This window comes from Mixophyes fleayi, chromosome 5 (genome assembly GCF_038048845.1).
Source record: "Mixophyes fleayi isolate aMixFle1 chromosome 5, aMixFle1.hap1, whole genome shotgun sequence".
Taxonomy (NCBI): Eukaryota; Metazoa; Chordata; class Amphibia; order Anura; family Limnodynastidae; genus Mixophyes; species Mixophyes fleayi.
Genome location: NC_134406.1, coordinates 79,836,064 through 79,856,112, shown reverse-complemented (window position 1 = coordinate 79,856,112; position 20,049 = coordinate 79,836,064). Strand labels below are relative to the sequence as shown.

Genomic DNA, 20,049 nt, shown 5'->3' with positions numbered 1-20,049 from the left:
TAAGTGCACCTACTCCAGTGAGTCCTCTTTCCAAGTTTAAGTAGGATCGCCCAAATAGAAATCTTTTTTTTTTCCTACCATGTTAAAGGCAAAATGGGGCTATACCTCGGACCCGGCGGCATTGTTCTTTTAATATCGGCATTGTGATTTGCTACATTGTCAATGTTGCCAATCACACTGATGACATTGTGAACCTGTCATATTGCAAGTGTCAGCATTTAACCTACTGACACTTTCATGTCGGCAGGTTAAGTGCCGGCATTCTCTCAATTGCAATAACATACCCTACCCTTCAAGATAACGTGCTGTCAGAGGGACATAAAAAGACGGGGTCCTAGGATTATCTGTGATTAAACTTATTTACTGGAACAATCTATTTTTTAGCAGATAAGTAACACTGGAATGTACCATTTGTATTACACTTATTCTTTGCATTATATTTACTTTTTCTACCAATAAACAATACACTTGTTTGACAGCTTTAGTGGTCACTTGTTATTAATCCATTGTAACCCGAGCCAATTGTTTTCACTGTGGGCGGACAAAAAATAAAGTGAAGGCAAGTTTGCAACACAATTACTTCTCATGTAAAATGACCCAATCTCATGGAGACTGATAATTAAAAGTAGAAAAAAAAAAAAGAAGAGTTAACTATACTATTATTAATCTTTATTTATAGGGTGCTATCCGCAGCACCGTACAGGCAACAGACACTGGAACATACAGGGTAAAACAGTACAGAACAAAACAAAAATACCAGGAATTCAAAAGCTGGAGCAGAAGAACAGGTAGAGAGACAGGGAAAAGGGCCCTGCTCGTAAAAGCTTACATCCTAAAAGTAGGGCAGACAGACAGGAGGCACAATGGGGAGACAAAGGGGATCAATCACAAGAGGAGCGAGTAGCAGGACAGGGGGAGAGCGATAGAGGAGATCGAGCATGAAGAGTAGATTAGGTGGATGGCTGGTAGATCCACAAACTAAGGAACAGTCGATTAGAGTGTGCGAGGTCATTACAATGGAGGGGGGCAGCCCAGGAGAAATCTTGGATTCTGGTGTGGGATGAGGTGATCAGAGTGGAGGAGAGACAACGGTCATTGGCCGATCGCAGGAAACGGGATGGAGTGTGAATGGAGAGGAGGTAGAAGATGTATGGGACAGTGAAGTGGGAGAGGGCCTTGTAGGTGATGGTCAGGAGTACGAAAAGGATTCTGTAGGGGAAGGGGAGCCAGTGTAAGGGCATTGCAGAGAGAGGAGGCAGAAGAGGAGCGGCGGGAGAGGAAGATGAGTCTCGCAGCCACATGGAGTATAGACCTGAGGGAGGCAAAGTGGGAGAAGGTAAGGCCAGTGAGGAGAGGGTTACAGTAATCAAGACTGGAAATGACAAGTGCATGGATAATGGTTTTAGTGGCATCCTGACTTAGGAAGAGCTGGATGCGGGCGATGTTGCGGAGTTGGAAGCGACAGGATTGAGCGAGAGATTGAATGTGGCGGCAAAAGAGAGGGAAGAGTCGAGGATGACACCCAGGCAGCCGGGCTGTGGAATAGATGAGATGGTGGTATTGTTCACTTTGATAGAGATCAGGATGGGACAAAGATCGGGAAGGAGGGAAGACAATGAGCTCGGTTTTAGCAGAGTTAATTTTGAGAAAACATGAAGATATCCAGGAGGAGATGAAGGATAGGCAGTCGGGAGAAGAGGCAGGGGAGGGAATCCGTAGAAGAGATGTAGAGTTAAATGTCATTCATCAGCGTAAAGGTATATTGTAGACCATAGCAGGTGACGAGATCACCCAGGGAGGTAGTGTAGAACGAAAAAAAGAGTATAGATCCAAGAATCAAGCCCTGAGGAACTTCTCCAGGGAGGGCGGAGGAGGATAAGGCAGCAATGGATACAGAGAAGGAGCTGTTGGTGAGGTATGAGGTGAACCATGCGAGGACAGAGCCAGAGAGAAAGAAGGGTCTGCAACAGACAGGAGGAAGTGGTCAACAGTGTCCAAGGCCGCAGAAAGGTCCAGGAGGATGAGCAGGGAGAACCAGGTCTATACACAGGAAACAATCCCCACCACTCCCGCTTTTCTGCAACAACAGATTTCTAGCAACAGTGATGTGATACTAGCAAACATGCCGGGTTACCAAAAGATCAGTATTGTAAGTGATCTACTAAAAGATGCCGGGGGGAGTTGTATTGGAGGTCCCTTCTCCGATATGCCCCCTCCTTCCTCCAAGGCTGGAGAAAATACTAGCTTCCTAAACTATCAGTTCCAGGGTACCAAGCTGATTTTTAATTGATGTTTCTAAGCAGCAACTCAGGTTTCACCGACATTAGAGTTGCTGCTTGGATATAGTGGGCTGGTGGGAAGCAGTTACTCTTTTAACACACATTTTTTTTTTCAACTCACCTAACCACTTGTTATTGAAAAAGGTCATCCTTACAGATCTGAAAGATGATCTTACATACAGATTTGTAATGCAGTTCGTGGTACAAATAAAAATTCCACACTCTCTCCATAGTCTGTACCCACTCTTTCTATTTTGATCCTCAGTTTCAGTCAAAAGTGTTAACAGTTGAGCTATTTCAGTAAGCCATTGCTATTGGCAGCAGGATTTGCAGAGCAAGTGTTGAGATCTTAGGTTATTTACATTAATCATATAACTATTAATGAGGCGAGAATAAGCCTAAAAAAACAAGGCATTTATGTAAGTGTTCTACTACATTCTATGACCAATGAACAATTGACATTTAAAGAAACAAAAACAAAAACTAAAGCCCCTATGGAATTCATTTACCTAGTTCCTCAATGAGTTGACAGTAATCAATTCTTTCCTGTGGATTCAAGGAAGACAGCTGGAATCTACGCTCTTTTTGATCCTCGTCTTCCACTGTCTGCTTCTCGCTCTGGCAGTAACAAGTGTATATTGTTAAAATGTATTAAGCAGAAGATAAATCAAATATAAAATGAAAGTGCTATTATTATTTTTTATTTCAACATAACAAAAAACTGTTAACTTAAGTTTACCTGTCACTGCTAGTTGATATTTTGTTTCAATTAAAAATATTGTCTATATAGTGGTCCAGGAATCCATTATATTTTAGAATAGGTTAAGTTAGAGTTAACTAGATAACTAATTAATATGACAATACCGATCAACAAAATAGAACGAAAATCTAGTACAAATAAAGCATTAAAATTCTGTACAAAGAGCAATGGTATATATGACAAAGTGTAAATCCAAATGCTCACTATTTCCTTGGGCTGTGGTGCTACTGGTGGCTTGGCAAGTGGGAATGCAATACTTGGGGCTTGTGGGGTGGGGATCAGCGGGTCCTCTTTGACTGGGGACTGAAGATCCTGTTTTCTGAGGGATTCTTCTGCTGAAGTATGTTCTAGTTCACATGCCTCTGATACCAGAAATAACATTTTAAGATTATGGTCAATGATCATTTCTCTTCCATTTCAAGCAAATTAGTTTTATACATTTTTTAACTTTGAAAGTAAAGCCATGTATATGTAGTTTAATTCAAAACATGCTAATCTAAACATTGGCATTTAACCCCCACTAAAGTATGCAGTGTAATCACAAGTCATAAGTAGCAGTTAAATAAAAACACTTTCTAATTACATGATTCCACCAAGCTTGTCTACCCATTTAAGTTTATATTATTCAACTGACTCCTCGCACTTCTGCATATCAGTTAGCCAAAACAAATAAAGCAGAATTGCGCTCTCCTTTCAATGATCGCAGGAGCTGCACTAACCCAGGGTATCCCTCCCTCCTAGTAACAAACAACAACGTTAGGCGCTCACCAACTACTAAAAATAGAATAAAATGAAATATTCCTGCATGTCAAGTTGTGTGTGTAATGCATAAACATACACATGGGTGTCTACAGTATAAATAAAAATGCAATTTATTACTAAAACTATTAAGTTGCTAAAATTAGCTCAAACCTTGAGCTTGGTCCCATAAGTAAAAAGCATCAATAAATACACATAAATATAAATCCTACCAAAATGTATATCAGTTAGCAAATAAAATTGTTTTATGGTTACGGATAATTCCTTTTATCTGAATCAATACAGTAACACAGATTCACACACCTACACTAAGGGGCGTATTCAATTGTTTGCCGTGACCGCCGAAAAACGAGCGCTCGAAAAATATTACCGTTTATACGGTAATATTGCTCGTAATTACCGTTCATACGGTAATTTAGTCGCTCAATTTCAACTCGCTGCACAGGGAGCTGCGAGCTGAAATTGAGCGAGTAATTACCGTATAAACGGTAATAGTTTTAACGCGCTCGTTTTTCGGCGGTCACGGCAAACAATTGAATACGCCCCTAAAAGTGCGTGGAGGATACCTTGCACATATCTAAACAGTACTGCAAGAAAAAGAGGATTTTTAAATGCAATAAGAGAAAGATTTAATGTATTTGGGGGGACACTGCTACCATAGGTTATAGAGGGTATGTGCTGAAATAGGCACTTAGCTTAAATCCTTGAAAACTGTACTAAATTGAAGCTCCTCCCCTTCCATACCCCACCAACAACAGCCACTCAGTTTTTAATACGTGCCTATGTAGTATGGCACTTTTTACCAAGCTGCTGATGGCAGCAAAATGATGTTTAAATTGTATTTAATTTTTCACCTCAGGAGGTGTTTCTGTTGTGAGAACAGTGCTGGACTCCAGAGCAGGTTTGGGCACCTCTTCTGCAAGTCAGGTCTCCTTACAATAAGCCTCTCGTGGGATAGTATGATTTACAACAGCTGACCAGTGTTCCAATATTGGCAAGCATTCTGCCTCACCAGACCATGGCAGCATTAAGTATGGCCCAAGTATATTCTTCTGACATGCTGAGACGGGACTTGCAGAAGACCGCCCTGGTTGCCGTGTCCAGCATTAGGAGCAGCACAGGACTTCCAGAGGTCAAGGTTAGTGGTCAGGTGGGAACAACTACAGATTTAAGTCCTGCACTATGGGAAAACAGGCAGTGGACATGTACTATTAGGATAGTAGCATGTTTGCACTGGACCAGGAGGAGGAAGTGTCAATATATATTGTCATTGTGGACTAAAATCTTTCTTAGGTTGTGTGTGTACAGTGATTGTATTTGTCAGTTTCTCTGTCACTGTACTCTCTCCCTTAAATTGTCAAACTGTGTATTGAGTACTGCTGTTGACTGTCACTGCGTTAGCGCTCTCCATTGTATTGCACTATTGTGTGGTTAACATTTATATTACAATTATAATTTAAAAAAAACTGGGTAGCCATTTGTAGAGGGGCATAAAAAGAAAGGAGATTGTATTTAGAACAGTTTTCAAGGATTCAAACTAACTGTTACTCCAGCACAAGCCCTCTATACCCTGGACTCCACCAAGGTAGGATTTGGACAAAAGAATGCCAGAAATAATAGGATTTTTATACTTGCGTAAAATCCGTTTCTTCTAGTTCATTGTGGGACACCGGGGACATTTGGGATACAGTAGGTGAGATAGGCGTGTAGCACTTTAAGAAAGTTGTTAGTTAGCCCTAGCTCCTCCCCCCATACCCCATCTCCAGGATAAGCCTCAATTTATGTTTAACCAAGTCTCAAAAGGAAAGGAGACAACAGAGAGAAAGAGAGGAATCTGAGAATCAAGGGTGGGCGCCCAGTGTCCGCCAATGGAATAGGAGAAAAGGATTTTACGTAAGTATAAAAATCCTATTTACTCCCACATCCAGTTGGTGAATACCGGGGACATCCCAAAGACGCAGTTACGGGTGGGGATGCTCAGAAGAATAGCACTAAGCACCTCTCTGCCAATACTGGCCACAGCAGATGTAAATCTGAGTAAACATGTGAAAAGGAACATCTGTGTCCTTCCGACACAGTTGCTGAATCAAAAATACCTTGCCATAGCGCTTAAAAAGCCAACCCAGACTTCTCTGGATGAGCCCAAAGATTGTGAGGAACAGACCTTTGACATAACCTTAAAGAGGAAAAGTTCTAATAGGGAATGCTATAAGCAGTCAACACCAAGTTAAAACTAAAGATGCTTAGACATCTGACCAGAAGGTGAACGAAGACGCAAACCAGCAGGCAACCTGTCCTGCACAAACCTAAAAACAACAATACACGTATTCTCGACAGAAGAAACATTTTGGCTGAACATGTTTAGAGAACTGGTGCATTGGTCAGGAACTGAACCTGGACCTCCTGCGTTGCAGACGAGAAATCTACTTATTGAAACCATCAATGGCCGAAACTTGGTTTGTACCACGTGCTAAGACAACCCTTAGCTCAAACGATTATGGTTTCGACATCCACACCACAAAAAACAGATGTTAGAAATCGAGAAGATAACACCGAGACTCTGATTTAACAGATCTAGTCGCATTGGCCCTAAAGAGAGCGTTGAGTACTAAGTTGCCTGAGGCCAACCGAGGGTCATCTTCATGTGTTTCAAAACCCTCGGATGCAAGGTTACCGATGGGAATAAATAGACTAAGTGGGACTGTTAAAAAACAGACACAATGGATACAAAGACAGAGAATTTATCATTTAGAAATAGGCTAGCTGAACTACATGGTTTAACCAAGTGCGCATGCAGAGAAATCTGATTTAAAATTATTTTCTCTTTATGAATGCTGCGAGTCACCGTGAAACATGTGCATTCTCCGACACCCCGGTGTATCTATGTATGGCACCGCTTTGGCACTGTTTGACATTATCATCATCTGCATTGTCTGCTGCAAAACGTTCACACTGAATAGAGTGCTGAACACCACTCGCAGTCCAATTATTGCAAATGTAAGTTTGAATTATTATAGAGTCCAAAGCCCATGAAAACCCGGGCGTGGAACTCCAACTGCAAAAGTGACATCCATTATTACCAATGTCTAAATCAAAAAACAGATACTGTATGTTTGTAGCCACCTAAAAAGCAACAGACACACTGCAGGAGAAGGACGGAACGGCAGACCAAACAAATCAGGTGAGAGCTGTTGAACTTAAGAATTATTGCAGCCTGAACTACTGTACAAGGAACATGAACTTTGGAACAAAACAATCTTGTAGTTCAGAAACCGCAAAAACCACTAGAGAAGAAAAGAGGGATTAAACAACTTTTTGCTGAACCAGACGCCTACTTGAATCTGCGGGAAGCCACATGGAAAATAACCGCCTGGGAAGATACCAAGAAGAATGTTAAAAAAACAACAATCCGTAAATTCTATGACCCATGCATCGTGATAGCTGAAACCATTAGTTTCTTAAGGGAAAGAGATGGGCTTTCATCACAGCAGCTGCAAAAGGACAGAATAGCTGACCCGCTGACTGCCCGTCCTCCGACTTAACCTGTGGACATCAAGTAAATGGAATGACAGGACAACTTGATTTTTAGTAGTAATAACAGGACGAAGAATACTGTTATTTTCCGCTACCATCATGGTGTCAAGCCCAGAGGCAAGCAAAACAGCCCCATAGATACAAAAAAAAGTGCATCCAGAGCCCCTTTTTAGACTGCAGCAGCTGGCAGGACTTAAACGTAGAGTTTGACAAGCAGAGACTGCAAAAGTCAATATCCGTCTAGAGTTGCCTGCTCAAAAATAATCCATAACTGCAGAATCCAGCCCAGTCTGATAACCACCCCCCTAGATAGCTGATCGGGTGAACTGTTTACAGCCACGGAAACATCTGTTGACACTAAGGCAATCAGCCAGAATGCACCCGCCCCCCTAAATATAATTTTAAGGACGACCTGAACTCTGTAGTCTGTGCTGTCGATAAGAATGGCTGTGGTGGGTAAAGAGTAAAAAGCAACCTTACTAACCAGAGCATGCGAGTAACCACCCTTGGGAGCAGTACCCAGTGAGCTAGAACTAAGGAGAGGACTTTGAAGGCCCACTTATAAATCATCCAACTGGTACAAGAGAGGACACGACAAGACCTTTGTCAGTCTCAGGGAGTATGCCCGACGGACAGCTAGTAGTCAATCTTCACCCTCCGATAGTGATGAGAAAATTCCTCTACCATAGAAGAGTTCTCTACCTAAATGTGAACAACCACTTTACCCTTCTGGAAAGAACAGTTAGAATCTGACTGATTACACTGCCACTGCATTATGCCTGCTCTTTCAAGAGAAGGAAGGCACAGCATTATACAACCTTCTGACTAAGGAAGATAAAAACGGAAAACCAAACCCCACACTGAAGCTGGAAAACCACATACCTTGGCTGGTTCTGCAGAAACGCAACTCCAGGTCTAACAACTCCAGGATGTTAGCTAACAACTTTCTTAAAGTGCAACTCGCCCATCTCACCTACACTATAGACAGCATGTCGCCTAATTGAAAGTGGGAAAAATTGCCTGATTCATGTGGAAATCAAAGACCAGAGGTATTCAATCTGCAGAAAGACACCATGAACTTCTGGAAAATGAGCGCCAAAAGTGTCATAATGTGAAGTAGGGGTCCAGTGTGGATTTGGCGTTTGGGCAGCATTACCAGCACCAGTGTACAAATCAATCAACCAGGACTGGTTAAAAGGGACAAGGATTGGCAATTAAGGTGTACAGCCTCTTCGGGCAAGACTGATGTAAAAATTTATAAAGCGAACATCCAAAACCAGTAGTTGCGATGTAAGGTTCCAGACTAGAATTTCTCAAGAGTATACATTTGCCCTCAAGTTTAGTTAATGGGTGCTGGGAGTAAACAAAGAGCTTTTATGCTGTAATGTTTTCCTTAAGGACTGCTATTTTATATGCTACAGCCAATGCAGACACATCTACTAGATGTTCTTACCCATTTCAGCTAATTCAGTGTCGGTCAAGGATTCCTTAAACTGAACTTGATCAGAGCCATGTATCTTCAGTTGCGACTGCAGAGATTCAGTGTACTGGGAGGGACTATTAGGCCACTGCAAATTGCTTGCCAGCTTGGCCCTCTCCTCTCTGGCAGTTGGGTCATCCCAAATAATTTGCTCGTTCTGTGATGGTTCTGTATTGAGGTCAGTTGTGGGCTGGCGAGAATTTCTAGATGAACAGCGACACGTGTTGTAATAATCATATAGCAAATTATTAGAGCATTCATATAAAACATAGTTTTAAATTTTTGGATTAAAATATCATATATAGCTCAATACAAATATTTTATTTAGAACATAGGATTAAATAAACCTTGCTGAATTGTAAGACACAAAAGACACAATAGCAACATTCAATATATACACTGGAAAGTTCTCTCTCTACAGATTATATAGACACAATAAAAATAGGTAAGAGATTGTTTGTTCAGGATTAAATGCAACACCAATCAGTACTGTAGCAGGTACAAATTACACTGTGTACATGCATCTCCTTAATCTGTTGTGTTCTGTTCAAAATATTCTTAGTAATTCAGTGACAATGTGCTTTGGAAAAATTTTAAAAGTTTAGCCCCATCCAAGGCATTCAACCACATACATGCTGGCACGTGGTCCAGCTTCCTTAAGCAATGCCATCAAAGAAATGACAGAAAAGAGGATTTATGTACTTACGTTAAATCCGTTTCTCTGATTCCGTCTGGGGGACACTGCTTACCATGGGGTTGTGGAGGGAGCCTGGGGAGTTGGCACCTAACTAGTTAAGTTTTAGTACTGCCGACAGACCCCTCCCCTCTACAATCCCCCTGGACTCTTTAGTTTATTAAAAAGCCCTAGGAGTAAGGCCAGTCAAACAAGAGCACACAGAAGAACAGAAGAAGGGAGGGATCGCAGTGTCCCCCAGACGGAATCAGAGAAACGGATTTAACGTAAGTACATAAATCCTCTTTTCTCTTTCATCCAGTCTGGGGGACACTGCTTACCATGGGGACGTTCTAAAGCAGCCCCCTAAGGGTGGGACTAATCAGAAAATCCCGCTCGCAAAGCATTACGAGCGAAATCTGCATCCTTAGATGCAAATACATTAAATTGGTAAAACTTTGTAAACGTGTGGACAGAGGACCAGGTGGCCACTCTGCAAAGCTGGTCCGCAGAAGCCCCATTTCTCGCTGCCCACGACGCCCCTACCGATCTGGTGGAATGGGCCGAAAGTCTCTCTGGCACAGGACGGTTAGCCTTTATGTAAGCATGTCTAATGGTTGCCGTAATCCATCTAGCGATGGACTGTTTTGAGGCTGGCCAGCCTCTCTTATTAGCATCATAGAGAACAAACAAAGAATCTGTACGTCTAATTTGAGAAGTTCTTTTTACATAGATGCGCAAAGCCCTAACCACATCTAACTTTTCCATAGTCTGGTGATCAGATTGGGAAGAGGATGAAAAAGCCGGAACTACAATTTCTTGGTTAAGGTGAAAAGCCGAAACTACCTTCGGAACGAAGGAAAGAAGGGTTCTTAGGACCGCCCTGTCCTTGTGGAAAACCAAATATGGTTCCCGATAGGACAAGGCTCCTAATTCCGAAACTCTTCGAGCAGAAGCGATAGCTAAAAGAAAGAGGACCTTCCAGGTCAACCACTTTAATTCAGTCACACGCAAGGGCTCAAAGGGAGGCCCTTTAAGCATTTCCAGTACCAGGTTGAGATCCCATGGTGCTGTCGGCGGAACATAGGAAGGCTGAATATGCAGTACTCCCTGGAGAAAAGTCCTGATATCTGGTAAATCGGCTAATTTCATATGGAAAAATACCGAAAGTGCTGATACCTGGACTTTTAGGGAACCTAACCTGAGACCTGCCTCCAGGCCATCCTGAAGGAAAGCTAACAAGCGAGTGAGGCGAAAGGAGGATGAGTGGCAAGTCCTACCTTTGCACCATCTAATGTAAGCTCTCCAAATCCTGTGATAGATGCGAGCTGAAACTGGCTTCCTAGCTCGCATCAGGGTGTTCACCACGTTGGGGGAGAAACCTCTAGCCCTCCAGAGGCTGGCTTCAACAGCCATGCCGTTAAACTGAGCTGAGGTAAATTCTGGTGTCGGAATGGACCCTGAAGGAGAAGGTCGTCTCGAGATGGTAGACGAACCCCGGGTCCTTCTGCCATGGAGATTATGTCCGCGTACCAGACTCGGCGCGGCCATGAGGAAGCTACCAGAATTACTGGCAGACCCCCCTGCCTGACCCGTCTGAGAACGCGAGGAAGCATGGAGATGGGAGGAAATAGGTACCCCATCCTGAACTCCCATGGCATGGTCATGACGTCCACTGCCATGGCTAAGGGGTCTCTTGACCTTGCGCAAAACGTGAAAACCTTCCTGTTGTGTCTGGAGGCCATGAGGTCTATGTCCAGAAGACCCCACCTCTGAACTAGGGACTGAAAGACTTCCGGATGGAGAGACCACTCCCCCGGCATCATCTGGTTGCGACTGAGATAGTCGGCTTCCCAATTGTGTATTCCTGGGATGAATACAGCCGATATTGCCGGAACATGAAGTTCTGCCCAAGCCAAAATCTGGGCTGCAATTTTCATTGCCGCTGCACTCTTGGTTCCTCTCTGTCTGTTGACATATGCCACAGCCGTGGCATTGTCGGACTGAATTCTGACAGGGTGTCCCTGGAGGAGGGATTGTCCTCCTTTGAGGGCCAAGAGAATAGCCTTCAGTTCCAACACATTTATGGATAGGGATGATTCCTGAACCGACCAAAGGCCCTGAAGCCGGAGGTGAAGGATTACCGCCCCCCAACCTTTCAGGCTGGCGTCTGTCGTTGCTATGACCCACGCCCCCGGAGAGAAGGATCTGCCCACTGTCAAGTGATCCTGAATCAGCCACCACTGGAGAGATTCTCTGGACCTCGGGGATAGAGAGATCTTCTGGAGGTCCAGGCGTAGATGGGATCCTGACCACTTCGTCAACAGGTCCCACTGAAAACAGCGAGAGTGGGCTCGACCAAAGGGAATGGTCTCGAAGGAGGCCACCATTTTTCCCAGCAGCCGCATGCACAAGTGGATTGATGGGCTGGGGGAGGACAAGACCTGAGATGTTATGCTTTGAATTGAAGCAGCCTTTTCGACAGGAAGGAACACCTTTTGCTGTCTGGTGTCCATGATGAGGCCCAGGAAAATCATGCGTTGACACGGAACCATCTGAGATTTCTTTAGGTTGATGAGCCATCCGTGACCCTTGAGAACCGCCAAGGCAAGGGACAAGTGATAACGTAAACAACTCTCCGAGGAGGATTTGAAGAGCAGGTCGTCCAGATAAGGCACGACCTGGATGCCCAGAAGGTGAAGACGAGCTGCCATAACCGACATGACTTTTGTGAAAACCCTCGGCGCCGTGGAGAGGCCGAAAGGGAGGGCCTGAAACTGATAATGGGAGGGTCCTACAGTGAATCTGAGGAGGGACTGATGGCCCTCCCAAATGGGAATGTGGAGGTATGCATCTTTTATGTCTATGGAAGCCATAAATTGATCTCTCTCCAAACCGTTTATGACCGACCTCAGAGATTCCATCCGAAATCTGTCGACTCTTAGGTGCACATTGAGGGTCTTTAGGTTTAAAATGGGTCGGAAGGAGCCGTCCGGCTTCTTCACAAGGAACAGGTTTGAATAAAAACCCTGTCCCTTTTGGAATTCTGGAACCCTGCAGACAACCTTCAGAGAGAGAAGAGAGGCGACACAATCCTGTATTGCCTGTCTTCTGGATGGATCGCGGGGTAGGGGGAGTTATGAAGAACCGATGGGGTCTGGGACCCAGCAGGTCTATCCTGTATCCCCTTGATATAATGCCCCGAATCCAGGAGTCCTGGGAGGACTCTGTCCACTGTTGAAGAAAAAGAGACAGACGACCTCCCACTGGGGTTTCCCCCCGGGGAAACAAGCGGTCGTCAGGACGCAGGCTTCTCCTGAGTCCTGGAGGCCTGGCGCCTGGCCGAAAAAGAGGATCTTCCTCTAGAGGAGGAGCCTCGGGCATTTGGCTGTTTACCCCTAAACACCTGTCCCCTGGACAAGGAGGATCCTCGAAAGGGCTGACGGAAGGAGCTGAACCTGGGTTTTCTGCTTCTACCTGGGAAAACCGGCAAGGAAGTACTCTTGCCCCCAGTAGCCTGGGATATCAAGGTATCTAATTCCGGACCAAACAAACCTGCTGCTGAAAAGGGAATGATTTCAACAGACTTTTTTGATTCCGCATCTCCTTCCCAGGATTTCAGCCATAGAGTTCTTCTAGCTGAAATGGATGCAGCCTCTATTGAGGAGGAGACAGCCGCTGAGTTTTGAGCCGCCTCATAAATGTACCCCGATGCCTCTTTTAAATGTAAGGCCAGGGGGAGTAATTCAGAACCCTGCAAGGTCTCTGCCAGCTGGTCTGCCCATACTTCCATGGCTCTAGCCACCCAAGCTGAAGCGAATGTGGGTCTAAAGGACGAACCTGCAGCCGCAAAAATAGATTTCAGTTGGGATTCAACCTTCCGGTCATTGGCATCCGGAAGGGACGCTGAACCAGGAGCTGGAAGTAAGGTGTGTTTGGCTAAACGTGCTATAGGAACATCTACTTTTGGGATACTTTCCCAACGAATTATCTCCTCCTCCTGTAAGGGGTACAAGGAGGAGAATCTTCTGGGAACTGAGAACCTCTTCTCAGGTTGTTTCCATGCTCCTTCAGCAATATCTACGAGTTCCCTAGAAGGGGGAAAACGGCAAGCCTTTCTTTTGGCTTTCTTGAACAGAATTCTGTCTCTAGGCGTAGGATCCTCCGGTTCTGGGAGGTCTAACGCTTGTCTAACTGCAAAAACCAAATCATTAACAAATTGGTTTCTAGAACTATCCTCCTGTTCCGAAGACTGAACTTGGTCAGAATCGGAATAAACTGTCTCCTCATCCTCAGAAGATTCCTCAGAATCTGAAAGGACCGTGATAGGGTTATCCGATCTAGGTCTCTTCCTTTTAGCGGACGGGATGTTTGGGGACTCAAGCAACAAGTTAAGCTTATTTAAACCTTTAAGGAAAGCTGTAGACCATGCCCCTTCTGTGGGGATAGGGGTTTGGTCAGAAAAGGAGGAGGAAGGTCCTGGTAAGGACGCTCCAATAGACCCTGTGGTAACAGGGAGGCCCAGCTGAGTGCTATTATTAGTAGCCACCGAAGTAGCCATATTAGATAGCAATTGGTTAGATTGTAATACCATCTGAGCTGAGGAGGAATTCGACTGTGTCAGGGAGGCCACCCAGGCCGGCTCCTCCGTCAGAGGGGCTGTGGACTGATGAGTCTGCACAGTGGAAGCCCCTGCATCACATGCAGAACAGAGCGCCAATTTAGGGTCCCCCTGCCCACACGGTAATTTAACTTGACATTTTGAACAAGTAAAATATTTTACAATAGGGCCCTTTCCCTTATCTGTCATTTTTATAAAGGAAGGCGCACCAAACACACAGATTAATGGGTTAATCTAGCTGTGTAACAGAGAGAATAGAGAGAGAGAGAGATGTATGCAGAAAAAAACAGAATATATAACAAGAAACAACTGATCTATATAATAAAAGTTGTACTTGTAATAATTAAACACCAAATGTTTTGTAGGCAAGTAGGAGACTATAATGTAAACCTTACAAGCCTACTTTTTTTCCACAGAAATAAACAATATGTGTGTTTAAAGGCAATACTTAGCCCAGGGCCATAAAGGAGAGAAGTCCACGGCAGTTTGTCCAGTGTCTGCTCCCTCAGCTCTGCTCTCTCTTCCCGGGCTTCCTTTGGCGCCAGAAGACTGGAATATACCATCTCTCTGTGGAAGGAGGGGGAACTCTATGTATTAGCTCCCCCCCCTTCAATAGCTCCAAAACGGTTGTAAAAAGAAAAAATGGAGCGTGACAGGTAGTGGAGACCTCTTTACAGAGGTCTCCGCAGCGACATACCCGGCGCCCTCCTCCTATGCATGAGGGGGGAACCGTGGTATAGCCCCCTTCCTCCTCTCTCCGTAGCGCTGCTGGCCCGAAAATCCAAGATGGCCGCCGCTACTTGTAAATCCGATAACCGGCACTCTATGCCTGTCATGGCAGCGCCGGTTATCGGGGAGGCTGGAGGAGTGCAGCGGTCCATGAGACCGCTTGTCACTCCTCAGTTTAGGCACCCTTCTGAAAGTTTTCCTGTCAGTGAGAGCCTCTGGCTCCCAGCTGACAGGGGAATGCCTGCGCTGCTGGCTGTGAGTGTGTTCTCTATCATAGAACACACTCCAGCACTGTCACCAGTAAAGATTAGAGTAATAAAATAAAAGAAATAAAAAAATTTAAAATTACACTAGCTATAAAAAAAGCTGCCCAACTCCAGGGCACCTGAAAAAACTGGAGAGTCCAGGGGGATTGTAGAGGGGAGGGGTCTGTCGGCAGTACTAAAACTTAACTAGTTAGGTGCCAACTCCCCAGGCTCCCTCCACAACCCCATGGTAAGCAGTGTCCCCCAGACTGGATGAAAGAGAAATATAGATTCAACTGGCACCTTTTTCAATTTTGCACTAGATCAGCCCAATTCTGCCCAAATGACAGAACAGAGGTGTAGCCACAGCAGTTCCTGATTAAGTCAGCCCATGGAGAATTTTTAAAGCATATAATTAGAACCAAGATGGTTTAATGGTTACTGCAACGCCAACACACCCATTCCACCAGCTGTATTGCTATATCTGTGGATTGCAGTGTGAATTAAATTGTTTACATGGATATTGCAATGTTTTCAAATTTCAAAAAATATGTACCATTGCCAAGTAACCATTGTAAGGCCTTACTCACATGGTAATTACTATCATGAGTTCAACTGGCTGCTCTTCCTTGTTCCATCAGCACAATTTCCAGGGTTCGTTAATTGAACATTACTGACTGGCATAAATAAATACCTTCGGGCTTCTAAAACTCTGCTCCTTCCATTACGAGTTGAACGAGCTCCATCAGGAGTGCAAGGCGAGTTATCAAACCCTGTTCTGCTCAACGACGCCCTCTGCCCTTGTGCCTTCACTATGGATGTTGCTGACATCAGCTCCTGAAGCTGTCTCTGGAAATTCTCTCTCATCTCTAATGTCTGTGTAAGAGCTGGCCACATATGAAAAGAAAAGTCATCTTAGTAACTTAACATTATACTCTTCCGAATGCTCAGATGAAGCAAATTAAAAAAATTTAATAACACTTAAACATATTCACTTTTTTTTTTTATGCAAAAGCCTTGGTTATTAGAATATAGCTTCTTAAAATTCTATTAATAATAGGAGCATGTATTACCTCCTTTAACTTCACTTGTTGCACTTTGAACTTGTCCAGCATCACTTGCTTCTGCAGCTGGCCCATCTTCATCTTGCAGTCCATTATTCTAAAATACAAAAACATTGGATGCATCAGTCTTAGAAATCAACTTGAAAGAGACAAAAATAAAAAGCAAAAAGATGATCTGTGAAACATAGCGGCAGACACATCCAAATTTGGCTAGCATGTATCAAAAATGCCAATTACTGTTTGTTATGGTATGAAATATAATTGTATATTGCTTTTTTCAATAACAGATAGAGCTTCTTTTGGGCAGTATTATTAAATGGCCCTATTTATTAGTATTATACAGACCAAGTTAAAACAATTTCTACTGAGCTACTATTATTCTTTAGTTTACAAGGATATTCCACCCAGCAGGTCAGAATTGACCTTGGTGGACACCGAAAAGAACATTGTTTATTTCTATAGCACAGAGTTGGGAGACACTGCGGACCATGGGGTAGAGGGCACTGTTGATTAAAGGAACTATCAAACTTGCCTAGCCTGCTCCCTCCCCTCTATGTCCCCCTGGCCGGATATCTTCAGGTTTTGTTTTTTATAATCTTGCCTATGAATAGGGCACATTTTAGTCTAGCTCTTAGATTTTTTTTTTACATTTTTCTGCTAAATTAGGTTACCAATAACACTTACTGGGTGAATACTGCGGTCAAAGACAGTGCACATAGCACTTTAGTGCCGCCCCCCGATACAAAGTGGACTCCCGGTAAAAGGGCCACCTGGCACAATCTCGTCTCCAGTGACCCAGCAAGTGTTCCCAGGCCAGCGATTACTAACGGCTCCAGTGCCAGCCCTGCCTGACACAACGGGGACGGCGCTGATAGCGGCCGCTGCCCGCTTCTGTCCCCAGATGGAATTTGGACTGCAGACAAACCGTGGGGGACGTACAGGTAGTGTGGGGCATGTTTGCTGGTGAGGAGCTATCACTGTTGTAGCTCTCACCAGTCGCTGATACTACAGGCACCATTTTGGAAGGGTGGACCATACCGGAGGAGGGACCTTAGAGAGAATGACATCCCCCTTGCTTTCCGTTTTTTTCCTGCAGGCTGATGCCATTTTAGCTAGTCTTGCCTGCGGTACCTGCACAGCGCTTCCCTGGGGGGGGGGGGGGGGGAATCATATAGATCTCTGCAGTGTGATTGTGACTTTCACTGTTCAGATTTCTTTGCTACTGTATTACTTCTACATTTGAGCACAGTGGGTTCTGGCATAGATCCCTATTATGTCAGACATAGTGGCTGCTGCATTACACTTATACACATAGATTACAGAACATGTTTATTATCTGCAAGATCACTCGTTTGCTTTCTTCAGTGTGTTTTATCATTAATTCCCTTCTTATTCCTTTTTCTTTAAAATGTCAAAAAGAGGGACGAGTTCCAAGTCCAAAGCTGCTGCTAGTGGTTCAACAACATATTCCACTGGTCACCCGGTGCACACAGTCTGAGGACCTGGGTGAGCATTCTGCTGGAGGTGCGACTAACACAGTGGAGCCGGTATGAGCCACAGAACTGGTAATCAGTTCCTTTTCGGAACTGATCAGATGTGCAGGGACGGTAGGTTCTACAAATTTTAGCTCCCCTTCCCTGGGTTAACAATCCTCAGACACCCTTCCTTCGGGTCAGATCTCTCAGGTAATATAAGAGGTCCCTGCAACAACGAGAGAACCACCTTAACTGCTTAATTTGGAAAGGACGGTACCGGGTCATACCAGTGTCGTCTTCCCTGAAGAAGCTGTTACACAATCCGTCCTCGGCTAGAGAGCGTAAACGCTTAAGCACCCTAAACTTGGCATATAATAACAGATCTCTGTCATCTCAGGAGTATATGCAATTCATCCAGCTCTGGATTTAGAAATAGGATTAACACTATAGATCCATTTTATTTAGCTGCTCTAGCAAGCATTTGTTTGGTGTGAGTAATCTGATCCAGATAATTATCTATAGCCCTACTGAACAGCACAAATCATTTGTCTGTGCAGATTCTTTTAATAAGTCATAATGTGCTTGGTATTATAAAAAATTAAACTATTACAATCAAATAAAGGATATAAAATACTGTAGCCATATTAATTACTTTTATCTTAGTTTACAAGTTACACACAGATTAATTAGCTGCATGATTATTTATTAGAATTTTGAAACTCAGCCTCAGAATTGTTACTATATAGGCTCCTAAGCCATATGGTTTAGGAGCCTATATAGTTATTATGTAGTTAATATATATAGTTACTATCTCTACTCATTTACACCACTAAGTTTTAATATTTCGCTTTTAATATATACAATTTTAAATTATACAAATAAAATTTTGCTTTTATGTGTGTTTCATTCATTCATCTCATGTCCATGAGCAATATAAACTATTAGATAAGAATTTAGGAATACACTAACCCTCATTAAAAGTACTATTTGAATACACATTTGAGGTGTGCCTTCCCCAGTTAGTATTTCTTTCTCTCCTCTTTTTCTCAGAAGACTATGGATTTCTAACAGAAACACAGTTGGCTCATCAATTTCAAGAAGTTCAGCATGTTACCTACACAAACGGATGGTGTTACTGGGACTGTTGTTCGACACCAGAGCCCAGAAGGAGTTTTTGCCACAGGACAAAATTGGGACACTTTAACAGCAGGTGAAGTCAGTATTGTCTCGAAAGAGAGTTCCAGTTCTACAAGGTATGAAGCGGAGGGAGTGCATGGTGTCCTGTTTTAAGTCTTTTGCGTTTCCCCGGTTCCACGATCGGAAGTTTCAACTAGAGACTCAAGCAAAATGGTCCAGATCAGACCCTCGCTTGGAAGGTCAATCCTCTCAGCTGTCAGCAGAGACACGTCTGTCTCTGCTTCGGTAGCTACGGTTAGCAAACTTGAGTCAGGGGAGTTCTCTCTCGACTAGGCACTGGACAGTGGTAACCAAAAATACCATCACTCTGGAATAAAGGAGGGATAGAATAGTTTCTCGTAAAACCAGTCGCTTTCGTGGACAAGTGGGAAGCCCTATGGCAAATAACTGTCTGGGAGAAAGACAGAGCAGATCGATCTTGTATCCTCAATTCACTACACCCAAGCCCAGACATCGATGGTAGACTGCAACCACTGATCCCTGAACTAGAAAAGACGAGCTCACACCACTGGCGACAGCGGAGGAGCAAAAAGTCTGTCATGCGGACTGCTTGTTTGCAGGTTTCGCTACTGGACGTCAAGCTGACTAGGCCTGGCTCCCACGCAGCAAACCAACCTAGGGGCGGATGACTGGCCTGTAGAAGATTGGCCTGAGGAATATTAACCCCAAAACCTTCCTGAGAACTGAAAGGGCTGGAATTTGAATAATCTTTGTTTGGGAGCATTTGTTTCCACTTGTAGCTTGACTGATAATGGAGTCAAGCTGAGGTCCAAACAAAAGACCCCCAGAAAACGGTATGGTCTCAAGAACCTTTTCAGACTCCCCATCAGCCTTCCAGGACTTAAGGCAGAGACTACGACGAGCTGAAACTGCAGAGGCACAAATACATGCACCAATTAGTCCCGCGTATGTAGCTGCCTCTCGTAAATAATCTATCGCCCTCTGAATTTGCTCCACTAATGGTAGCAATTCAGAGGAAGGCCTGCCTGCCAACAAACCTTGAAAATAGTGTTTTGACCAGCATTCTACTGCTTTGTTAACCAATGCAGATGCCAAAGCAGGCCTGAAAGAGGGACATGCCACGAAAATGAACTTAAGGACGGCCTTAACCTAACTGTCTGTACCATCCTTAAGAGTGGCTATGTTAGGAAAAGGAATAGTAGTTACCTTGGCTAACCCTGTAACTGCAGCATCCAGACGTGGAAGCATCTACCATTTAGCAAAAACTTCAGG

General features: G+C 44.0%; 1 protein-coding gene across 1 annotated transcript in view; it reads right to left on the bottom strand.

Annotated features, from left to right (window-relative positions):
- The window catches only part of TOPBP1 (DNA topoisomerase II binding protein 1), an 83,900-nt gene that overhangs the window by 4,280 nt on the left and 59,571 nt on the right, over positions 1-20,049 (bottom strand). The window contains exons 19-23 of the mRNA XM_075212447.1: positions 16,154-16,241; positions 15,775-15,967; positions 8,786-9,015; positions 3,244-3,401; positions 2,789-2,897 (exon numbers count right to left, since the gene is read on the bottom strand). Of these exons, the coding sequence (XP_075068548.1) occupies positions 2,789-2,897; positions 3,244-3,401; positions 8,786-9,015; positions 15,775-15,967; positions 16,154-16,241 (778 nt within the window). The remainder of the gene's footprint in view (positions 1-2,788; positions 2,898-3,243; positions 3,402-8,785; positions 9,016-15,774; positions 15,968-16,153; positions 16,242-20,049) is intronic.